This window comes from Tamandua tetradactyla, chromosome 1 (genome assembly GCF_023851605.1).
Source record: "Tamandua tetradactyla isolate mTamTet1 chromosome 1, mTamTet1.pri, whole genome shotgun sequence".
Classification (NCBI taxonomy): domain Eukaryota; kingdom Metazoa; phylum Chordata; class Mammalia; order Pilosa; family Myrmecophagidae; genus Tamandua; species Tamandua tetradactyla.
This window is the reverse complement of record NC_135327.1, coordinates 64,302,260-64,314,395: the sequence shown is the minus strand read 5'-3', so window position 1 is coordinate 64,314,395 and position 12,136 is coordinate 64,302,260. Positions and strand designations below refer to the sequence as shown.

The following is a 12,136-nucleotide window of genomic DNA, read 5'->3' as shown; positions in this document are numbered from 1 at the left end:
CAATAACTTAATAATGTGCTGTGTCAGGTGCAGTAATCAACAAGGCACATAATTAGAGTCTCCTCCCATGGGGGCAGATCTGGTAAATCTTCAGATGTTTATTGTCTGATGGGTTAAGTACTCAAAGGGACAACAGAAATTGTTCTCAGGAAATGTGGGGGGGAAATTAACCTTTATCATCAGGGTCAGTATGATGATTAAACTTTATCATTTTCTAAATATATTTAATAAAACCATTTTTTCCCTTGACTTCAAGTACAAATGGGTAAGATAACTCTTCCTCTGTTTATGACACATCATTATTTGTCCATGAAATGCATGTAATTGTAAATGTTTTAGTAGAGAATTTACATTATATACATCTACTCAAATATATAAATAATGAAATGTTGGATTTCACAACTGATGATGATTAATATATAAAAAAGATTTCAGCTACCACTTCATAAAATATCAGAGTAGGAAATAGGTTTTCTCCCAAATCTTGATTACTATGAGGATTGTGGGATATGACAATGACATTATGACCCATATATTTCTTTTTTCTGATGCAAGGGATTCTGGAATCATGATAAGATTTGATGATTAGATTGATCAAGACCTTGGGTAGATCTGCTCCATGATTAGAATATATTGTTTCCTTAAAATTTGTTAAGGACGAATGTTGGAGAACCAATGCTAGTCCCTAAACCGAGTATAATTATGTTTGAGAAATTCCAGACTGCTTTCTCTGATGATGGAGACATAATTCCACATGTGACAGGATACAAGAATTCCTGTTTTGGAATCAGGGAAATTAGTAAAAGTCTCTTAACAGCATGGGATAGTTAATACATACACCAATGATGTACGTGTCTTTATCTGTAAAATGAAGATATTCGTGTATTCATTATTTGTTAAAAAAAATAATAATAAGCCAGGACTTCTGCGTCTTGATCCTGAGAGAGGAGAGATAATCCAGCTATTTTTTCTTGGAGCACACTTCATATACCTGTTGATTAGACTGGGTTTACTCCCAAGTGTAGGCTTTGGGATTCATGATAGATGAGTCTGGGAATTGTGGTCAAGACTTGAATCTGAAGGCTTCTATCTTCTTTCTCAGCTTTGCTCACTGACTGCTTATTTGGTTGAGTGAAAATCCAAAGGGAGATAATTGTAAGCTGCACTATTGACAATGCAACCACGGGTGAGTAGGGAATTCTTCTTTCACTGAAGTTACACCACTTTTGCCTGCAGATGGGAAGTGTTCTATTAGCATAAACTTTCTAAATCCATTCATGAGCTATTCAAGGCTCTGAAATAGTTATGGTAAGTTTGGGGCTCATCAATAAGTTATCTCCTTTCTGACATGACAGTAGTTCATTCCTCCATTCAGGTTGTGTATTCTTTGAAGAGTTGAAAGATGTTTTCTTTTTCTCACCCAACCCATGGCCTCATGAACCCTTTCAATGCCTGAAGTTGGCTTAGGCATGCAATGGACACAGGTGATAGAGATGAGTAAGAGCAGAAGTTAGCAGTCAGTGGGGAGGCTGAGGTTTCAGCATGTGTATTCAGTGAATCCATGCTGGGATGTAAGTCTGTGCATTGTTGAACAGAGCACAAGAGAAGGTTAGGAAATAAAAATAAATGAGGAACTGTGTATTTTCCCCAATTTTAATTTTCTTAAAGTGTTGATAGACTATATGTGCACATTTTGAAACCAATAAAAGAAAACTAAAATTGTCCTTAAAAATGCTGTTCCAGTTTCCCAAATTCAATTTTTGTAAATCAACTTTGGTCAAGTTTTATAAATAGGTGCAATGTATAGGAAATAATGTTTCCTTAAGTAGAATGAATTTATGGCACTGTGAAAATTTTTAAGATTTGAAGAGCCCAGAAGCAATTACAGGGTTTCTTTTAATCTTGAATGGACAGATGAGATGAAGATATAAGAAGGAAAGTGAAAACTGGAGTTGTAAGCCCCAGATAATGTTAAGAATGGAAGCTCTCCTGCCACAGGATTATTATACTGGGGCCATCTTTCAGCACAACCATCTCAAGGGTCCCTGACATGTGATCCTGAATCTCCTGTACTCAACATTATCATGAACAACTGAGTTACTTTATGAAGTCTTTTCAGTTCTGCAGAATTTTAGATATTGCTTCATAGTTCCCTGCCACTTTAATGAATAATAGACCAGTGAATTGAATTTAGAAAGTGCTTCACAAATAAGTACATTGAATCTGTTCAAATGCATAGCATAATGTTAAACAATTTATAAATGAGAGAAAAGTGAGGTCATCCATATGCAGGAATAAACCAACCTTAGTCATTTATTTTAGAGGTGATATAACATGGGCATTTCTTGCCTTATGATGAATAATCTGTAGTTTACCCGAAATTGATTAAAAAGATCATTTTAGTTATGAATGTTCTAGAGCTAGTGTTATAACCAACATCAGGAAGTCATGGTTACAAGTCTGTTGAGAAATTTCCAGGTATATATCACACCACATGTTATGTGATACTCCTTTACAATGGAGTTGTATATATTCGAAATGTCTGTGTGTCTGTGAGTTATCTGAAAGGCTGATGATGGCAGTTGAGCATTGAGAGTGATCTTGATGGAACTTCAAATATTTTCAGCTTTATATACACAGACTCTGCTTTCTTAGTGCTATAATTTTGAGCATCACACTCAGGATTTTGTTAAGGATGGCCTTGTGTGAATGCAAATTTCTGTGATTTGTTAGGAGTTAATGACCTTCAAAGACGTAGCTGTAGATTTCACCCAGGAAGAGTGGGCGTTGCTAGACACAACTCAGAGAAAGCTGTTCAGAGAAGTAATGCTGGAGAATATCAATCATCTAGTCTCAGTGGGTGAGTCTGAAAATTTATTTGTCAATCATCTGTCTAATCTATCTTATTTGTATCTTTGTATCTTTCATAACTGTCAAATTTTTGTTTATTTCAAGAATCTATGTTAGCTTCTCTGTATTGTTCTGAAACATTTTTATATTCCTCGTGCTATATTTTAATATTTAATTTTGTTAATATGTTTAAATTACTTAACATTATTTTATAGCACAACCACCTAATTAAAATGTTTTCTAATTTTTTATTTAGATATAGTTCACTCCCATAGAATTTTAACTTCTTGATCACAACTTAATGTCTTTTTTGAATCTCATTCTCCAACACTCAAAGTAATGCTAGAAAGTTAGTAATTTTTGAATGGATAAGTAAGAGAGCAAACATTTTGAAATAATTATTCTGCTCTAATGGCTATTCTGAGGGTTCAGAGCACAATAGTAAAAACTGCACATCTATCATTTTCCTTATACAATTTAGATTGTTCTGGTGTAATTTATGTTTACTGGATAGTTGTTTTTTTTCTTTTTTTGCATGGGCAGGCACTGGGAACTGAACCCGGGACTCCTGCATGGCAGGCAAGAACTCTGCCTGATGAGCCACCGTGGTCTGCCCTACTGGATTATTTTTGAAAATAATAATCCCATTTAGAATGCGGAGGATTCTGCAGTCTCTCTTTGAACTTGTGCATGGGCAGAAACCAGCAGAGGTTCCCACTGTAATGAGAACAAAGTCAAGAGTTACCCCTTGCTGGCAAAATATTGTCAGTGTTCTCTATTCAGATTACTTATGCCTTGCTTCAGTACTTACCTTTCTATTTGGTAGCCTGCCATGAACTTGATAATGCACTATTACGACTTAACTCAAATTCCAAGTATCTTTTTTCCTACAAACAGGATGTCAGGTCTGCAAATCAGATGTGCTTTCCCAGCTGGCACAAGGAGAAGAAGTGTGGAGAGAAGGATTGAGATTTCTCCAAAACCAGAGTCCAGGTGAGTGGTAGGAGCATGGATTAGTAGTGTGGGGGCCTTGCCAGTTAGTGAGTAGGTCCTTGAAAATATAAACTTCAGGTTTCCTTAAGCGAGGTATGATTTCTGAAATATAGGCAAGGATATTGGGGAAATATTCTTCATATGTGGGCTTTTTTCTATAAAGTTACAAAGCAGTATTCAAGTATCTTTGACTATTCATGTACTTTTGAAATTAAACTTTCACATAATGCGGCTTGTCCTACTCTTACTTTTCGAAGTTTTCCCCCTTTTTTTACCTCCCAACTTCTTTTTACTTTTCTCATATTTCAATCCTGAAAATTTCTCTGATTTTTTAATCTACTGTACTGTTTTTTTCTGCCTAGACTATTCCTTAATTTAATATTCTTTTCCTAGCCAAGTGTCCGTGTTTGAAAGATACTGACAGGGATATTTGGGACTTTGCAATGTTTTCATTCCTGTAATGCTACTCTAACAATGTGTGTTTTTGTTGTTGTTGTTGTTGTTTTACTCCAATAATTATAGGCAGGAAAAGTGCATGTAAAAAGCAAGAAATGATATTCATGCAACTTACCTACCAGAAGGATAATTCTGACATTATATCATTGGTAAGCTTCTTTGGTGTTAACCCTAGTTTTCTAAATAAATACCTAAGGATTGAATAAATTAGGAACTCAGTGCAATCACCCTAGCTGTAATTAATGTTGGGGTTAAATGCTATTCCAGCAAAAATCTGTTGTTGTTTGAATTTAGGGGAAAATTAAACTGAACATAAAACTCTAAACTGTGTTCTTATGAAAAGATGATTGCCTAAACATGGGTCATCTGCATAAATGTTGAACTGTGAAGTCAAAATTTGATTTCTTAGCTCTGCAATTGAGATAATATAATAGAGAAAATCTCCATGAATAAAGGTGAATAATGTGTATCTGAAACAAACATGGGAAAAATTTTAATTGGAGACTGTCACTGAAAGATTAGTTGAGAATTCATATGTAGGGAAATGAAAAAATGTACATATATGGACAAATGTTTGACAGTCTCTCATCTAATTCCCCACAGCAGATATCTCACACTCAAAAGAATTCCTTTCAATGTAATTATTTGCAAGAAGATTCCACTCTTAGATCCACCATGACTCAACATGCATTAATACCAAAGAGACAGAAACCATATTTAATCAAACACCTTGGTAAAGTCCTCACTGACCAGTCGTCTTTTAATCAACCTAAACAGACTCACACTAGAAGTAAATCATCTGAATGCCATCGAAGTACTAAAGCATTTATTAGCAGCTCTGGCCTCCAACAATACAGTGGAACTCAAACTGGTGATAAACCATTTGAATGCCTTCTATGTGGGGAAACTTTCATTAAATTTTTTGACCTTAGACAGCATGAGAGAACTCACACTGGACAGAAACCCTATGAATGTAATCTATTAGGAAAAGCCTTCAGTCAATCTAATCTTCAGCGACATGAGAGAACTCACACTGGAGAGAAACCCTATAAATGTCATACATGTGGAAAAGCCTTCATTCATTGTTCTGCCCTCAGACGACATGAGAGCACACACACTGGAGAGAAACCCCATGAATGCCATCTATGTCGGAAAGCCTTCAGTCGATATTCTAGTCTTAGACGACATGAGATAACTCACACTGGAGTGAAGCCCTATGAATGTCATACTTGTGGAAAAACGTTCAGTCAACATTCTTATATTAGACAGCATGAGAGAACACACACTGGAGAGAAACCCTATGAATGTGATACATGTGGGAAAGCCTTCAGTTATTGTTCTTCCCTCAGGCGACATGAGAGAACTCACACTGGAGAGAAACCCCATGAATGTCATCTATGTGGTAAAACCTTCAGTCAGTATTCTAATCTTAGAATACATGAGAGAAAACACACTGGAGTGAAACCCTATGAATGTCATACATGTGGGAAAGCCTTCATTCAGTGTTCTACCCTCAGAAAACATGAGAGAATTCACACTGGAGTGAAACCCCACGAATGTCATCTATGTGGGATAAACTTCAGTCAGTATCCTCATTTTAGACAACATGAGAGAATACGCTGGAAAAAATCCCTGTGAATGCCATCTGTGTGGAAAAACCTTCGTTCATTGTTCTATCATCAACCAATATGAAAGCACTCACACTGGAGAGAATCCCCATGCATGCCATTTATTTGGGAAAGTCTTCACTAGATATTCTCATTTTACCAAGAGATAATGCACACTGGAGTGAAACCCTATGAATGCCATCTGTGTGGGAAAGCCTTCATTCATTGTTCTATCCTTAAAAAACATGAGAGAATCCACACTGGAGTTAAACTCCATGAATATAATCTACATGGAAAAACCTTCAGTCAATATTCTCATCTTAGACACATGAGATAACTCACGCTGGAGTGAAACCCCGTGAATTCCATACATATGAGAAAGCCTTCATTTGTTGTTCTTACCTCAGACTATGTGAAAAGGTTCACAGTGGAGAGAAATCACATGAATGCCATCTGTATGGGAAAGCTTATGCTTGAATTTCTGCCCCCAGGCAACATAAGGGAATGCACAGGGGACAAAAGCCATAATAATGTCATCTATGTGGGAAACCTTTATTTTCTATCCTTAGACAACATGAAATTATTCAAACTAGAGGAAGCCTATGCATGTCATCAGTATGGGGAAGCCTTCAGCTGGTATTGTCACCTTAGGTGGGTTGTGAGAACTCAGACTATACATTTTGAATATTTGGCCATACCTTTAACCTTTAAACGCACCAGAGGGGCTCACATACTGAAGAAACACTGTTTCTAACCAATATGTTAGTGCCTTTAGTTGTCAGTACTATTTCAGTTGACATAAGGAAATTTATACAGGAGCGAATCCATATGAATGTCATCTATGTAGGAAAGTCCTTTTAGTTGGTCTGGTGATATTTCATATGTGAGAATTCACAGTGTGAATCTATTGGCAATGGAAAGTCCTTCTCTACTGCTCTAACTGATAAGTCAGAAAAATTACCTGTGGGAAATTCTATGTATATAATTTGGGAGTATCTTAATTTCAGTTTATCCATGAAATAAAATGAGTGGACTTCATAGAAATGGATCACTAGGTCTGTAATTACTGTGCACTATTCAATGAAAGACTAGCCTTGGTGTGCTAAATACTCAATTTAGGAATAGCCATGGAAACATGAAATGAGAGGGAAAAGTAGCAAAAACATGAAAGAGAGGGAGAAGTCTTTATTAGCAGCTTGAACCCTTGGGAGAGATCCAGAAAATTCATCATGGAGAATGTATTCAATGGGAAATTATTTATCCAGAAAGTTTGTGGGCGCTGGCCCCAAGTTACTGTGTCTCTGTGAAAAATTGTGTTTTAGGGGATTGGGCAAATTATTGGACATTTGGTGGCTACAATATAGAGATCAGGAGTGGACATATATAGGTTTGGGGATAGGAGAATGTCTAGTCTGTGATTTGGGAGTCTTCTAGCATAAATCCAGTAGTATGCTTTGTCATTGCCTATAATGGACTTTTTTTGGGTCAGTGATTAAAAATTTGAAGGGTAGCAACAGGTATGTTTGCTTTGTTTCTGATCTTGGAGGGAACAATATTTCATCTAAGTATCAACAATATTTAACAGTAGCTGAGAGGATCCAGCACACAGTAGTTCACTCAGTCAAGTGGGTGTCCACATAGTTCCCATTTCCTGGCCCATTAGAGAGTATTGTTCTAAACCCACTGAAATAATTAGTAATCAAAGAGGTAATATTCCAAAACCTATAGAGGTCTATAGGCAGTGCCATTGTGAAGGTCCAGATGTGGAAATCCAGTCCTTGACCTTAATTTTGGAAAAGTTATCCAGAGCATGCATGTATGAACATTTTTCAGCTAATTCCATAATTTAAAAAGACTACTGAATGCTTTCCTATTAAAATTGGGGACATTGGAAGTATTTCTGTTCTCAGTTCTATACCTTATGCTTTATGAATTATTGAAAGACTGATCACTTTATCCTCAATACAAGAAAAGGTTGTCTTCTCTCATAACTTACTGTAAATAGACATAATTGCGGACTTCTGTAACAGTAGAGAAAAAAACTTGGGAGGAAGAAAAGGAAACTTTTTGTTTGTAGATGACATGTTTGTGTATGTGTAAAACACTACTAAATTTGCAAAATAAAATTAGAGGTAATTATTAATTTAGGAGTGTCATATGGTCTGAAGTAAAAATAAAATTATGATTTCCATGTTTAGAAATTTGAGTAAAGTAATCCATATTTCCAAGCCTGTAATTTCATGGTATCTGAACATGCATATATAGTTCAGTGGGGCATCCACCCACCATCAGAAGTCCTGGGAAATTCCATTATTTCATGCATGTCACTGAGCTCAAGTCCATTACCCTCATCTTTCTGGGAGGGGTCATCCTCAGCCTCTTTCCCACGTAGATCTCAAGCTTCATTGGGTGTGAAAAGTAGTTTGATGTATCCCTTATTGGCTGTCAATCCAAGGACGTCCACTGTAATAGGATTCTAGCCATATGCATAAAATTAATAACATAAATGATGCCTTTGCACACCACTAGTGGTTTCCAAGGTCTTTTCTCTGTACTAGGGAATATTTGGCTCTCCAGTTGCATTCCATCCACAAACCTGAATAAACTGATACGCCACTGGTGATGGCTTCCTCCATAATGCAGTCAGCAGGTATATAGGCGTGCTCAGGTCCAAGTTTCCATTATTATTAGGACCATTCACAGTTACGACCATTAGACACTTTTTCAGTGCCAGAGGTATATTGTCTTGTCATTTGCTTTCATGTGCTATGTCCCATTTGCTTTGAGGCTGTAGGGAACATGAAAGGCCAATATTATCCAATGGGAGCACAGCCATTGCTGGGCCATGTTAGCTGAAATCAGATACCATGATCTGATTGGAGTCTTGTATATCAGATCACATAGCCTATGTATTTCTCCAGGGCTTCAGCAGAGGTACCAGCATCCACATGCTACATGTGTCAGATATGCCGAGCCACTGTTGGAACCCATGGCTAGGATAAGCAGTCTGATGCGGTTGAGTTGCCACTCTAATGGAGGACCTAATCCCCATCTGATATGGCTCAATACACTATGCCATGTGGCCTGAGCTCATTGTTAGAAATCATAATTGCTGTGCTTTTGGTCCTTGCTCCTTCTTTAGTAAGTCATCATGATGTGGCCCATTCTAGCATCTGAGTTGAGCTGCTTTGTCCTTTTTTGTAGTGGATCAGCAGGTAATCATGGAAACTTCTTTGGTACATCATTGGTCAGCATGGAAATTACATTTGTGTTCTACTCCAAAGGGCTTTTGTGATGGATGTCAACAGTAGTTTCAAATTCATTCACAATTTATAAGCTGGTTTAATAGACCATATGCCCACATGGAAGAGCTTATTACACTTAAATCATTGATTTGCCTGTCATTGGGCGATATAGGAGTCAGTTTTAAAGAGCAGATGAATCTATACATATAACAAGACATAGTTGGAGTAACCTCAACAGCTTATCTCCATCACATGGAGTTCATCCCATTGGACAGAATGCCCTCATCCACTCTCAATCAGAAGATGATCATTCCTTGATAAGATGACCACAGTGGCCCAGTGTACTCTATCACCTGTGTTTTGCAGTTTGATCTGTGAGTCAAGTCATACCATCAGCTGGACTATCCCACTTAGACCATCCTCTGGGCTGTTTGGCCCCATCCAGCAGAGTAGGGCTTTGTACATGGCACCAGCTATCTCCCTGAGGTCCTGCTGTGACTTGGTCTTGGATTTACCATTTCAACTTCATAAGCAAGCTTTGTTGAAATGGTCTGTTCTGGTTTGCTAGCTGCTGGAATGCAGTATACCAGGGATGGAATGACTTTTTAAAAGGGGAATTTAATAAGTTGCTAGTTTACAGTTCTAAGGCTGAGAAAATGTCCCAGTTAAAACAAGTTTATAGAAATGTCCAATCAAAGGCATCCATCCAGGGAAAGATATCTTGGTTCAAGAAGGCCAATAAAGTTCAGGGTTTCTCTCAAGTGGAAGGGCACATGGCAAACACAGAGTTTCTCTCTCAGCTGGAAAGGTACATGGTGAACATGATCAGGGTTCCTTTCTCATCTTGAAGGGCATATGGTGGACATGGCATCTTCTGCTAGCTTCTTCTCCTGGCTTCCTATTTCATGAAGCTCCCCAGGAGGCATTTTCCTTCTTCATCTCCAAAGTTTGCTGGCTGGTGGACTCCACTTCTCGTGGCTATGTCGTTCTGCCCTGCTCTCTCTGAATGTTCCATTCTCCAAAATGTTTCCTCTTTTATAGGACCCCAGAAACTAATCAAGACCCACCCAAATGGGTGGAGACATGCCTTCACCTAACCCAGTTTGATTAAATCACATCTCTAGGGAGATGATCTAATTACAGTTTCAAACATACAGTACTGGATAGGGATTAGAAGAAAGGGCTGCCTTTACAAAATGGGATTAGGATTAAAACATGGCTTTTCTAGGGCACATAACATCCTTTCAAACCAGCACACGGTCCTACCTTATTAGTAAGTTTAATGACTACCCACATTATGAATAGTTTGGACCTTAGAATCAGAGAGGTCGCATCAATTAAGTGCTCAGTCTCAACTAAAGGTCTAATAGTATAAAAGCTGCTGTTTGAAGCAGGTGGTAGTATATCTTGGCTATTTGGGGTAGAGAGTAATATTGCAGTATAGACAAGATGAATCATCTTCCCTATCTGTCTTATGCTCACAGTTGGAATTGTCTTCCTTATTGTCCTGGTAGAGGCAGGGGAAGTTTTAGCAATCCGTGCATCCCTCTCAGTACTCAGGACACAAAGTGAAGTTATGCAGTACTTCAATTCTTTCTAGTTTTGCCAGCCCTTTTTCTCCTCTTTAGTGGCTCCTGTGACCTCCTCTCTGGCTAACAGGGACCCTCTTTCTTCCTTATACTTTTGACATTAGTGTCTTTTTGGTGGGAGCACATTGGTTTCTGCATCATCTCTCTGTTTTAGTAACCAAAGCTACCGTCCCCTGAAGGTGGGCCTTACCCCTTCTTTTGTCTTTCCTTGGTCTTTGTCTTCCTTGTATGGCCCTTCAGTGCATCTTCCTGTTGCCTGGTGTTCTAGTTTGCAAGCTGCCAGAATGTGATATACCAGAAATGGAATGGCTTTTAAAAAGGGGAATTTATTAAGTTGCACATTTACAGTTCTAAGACCACAAAAATGTCCAAATTAAAGCAGGGCTATGAAAATGTTCAAATTAAAGCACCAAGAAGAGGTTACCTTCACTCAAGAAAGGCCGGTGAAGCTTGGAGTTTGTCACAGCTGGAAGGGCACATGGCGAAGTCTGCTAGCCTTTCTCTCCCAGCTTCTTGTTTCCTGAAGTTCCCCTAGGAGCCTTCTTCATCTCCAAAGGTCTCTGGCTATGTGGGCTCTCATGGCTCTCAAGCTTTTATCAAAATGGTTCCCTCTTGAAGGGTCCAGTAAGCAACCTCACCTTTAATGGGTGGAGATTCATCTCCATGAATAATCAAAATGTTCCCACCCATCAGTATTGAATGAGGGTTAAAGGACATGGCTTTTCTGGGGTACACCACAGATTCAAACCGCATCCCTGGCTTCCATCCATCCAGGCCTGCCTCCATACTGCTGTTTCCATCACAAAGTGACATATGGTGTTGGATATCTTCCATGACATTGCCCACCATCATTAACAGAGAGAGCAGAAGGGGCAGGGGTGTCTTCCACTGGGGAGACTTTTATCTCATAAATACCTCTAGTGCTGTTTGAGGCAGGATTTTCTCATCCACATCCTTTCCAGGAGTGGACTCATAAAGCTATTTCTATCACCTTAACCTAAAGGGCAGTTATGACCTCATGAACAGTAGTTATCCTTGAGTTTTTTATTGAGAACTTCCCCCATTTGGGAACAATGCAATCGTGCTCCAAGGAATCCAGACTAGAAGTGGCATGGGTTTGTCTCTGTGCTCTGTTGGTTGTGCTGTTCCTTGTTGGTAAAAATACATTTTATGAGAGCATCAGTAATGTTCCCAGGCTGTGGCATTAAGCTCAAGATTTCTGAGTCTGCATTGGATCCTTGTTGAAAAGATGCACTAACCCAGCCACATGATACTTCCCTGGCATTCCATCCATATCTGTCTTTTAACTTCTGTATTTCACTAACTGAAAAATATCTCATTTTAATAGTTTCATTTTCAGAAACCTCTTTATTGGCTCTGCGTTGAGTGAGAACTG

General features: G+C 38.3%; 1 protein-coding gene across 1 annotated transcript in view; it reads left to right on the top strand.

The window, feature by feature from the left end:
- Positions 1 to 6,358, top strand: part of LOC143648204 (uncharacterized) — a 77,938-nt gene extending 71,580 nt beyond the window's left edge. The window contains 7 exon segments of the mRNA XM_077117875.1: positions 1,103 to 1,186; positions 2,734 to 2,860; positions 3,748 to 3,843; positions 4,366 to 4,448; positions 4,906 to 5,912; positions 5,914 to 6,062; positions 6,065 to 6,358. Of these exon segments, the coding sequence (XP_076973990.1) occupies positions 1,175 to 1,186; positions 2,734 to 2,860; positions 3,748 to 3,843; positions 4,366 to 4,448; positions 4,906 to 5,912; positions 5,914 to 6,062; positions 6,065 to 6,243 (1,653 nt within the window). The 5' untranslated portion in view covers positions 1,103 to 1,174 and the 3' untranslated portion in view covers positions 6,244 to 6,358.
- The last annotated feature ends 5,778 nt before the right edge of the window (positions 6,359 to 12,136 follow it).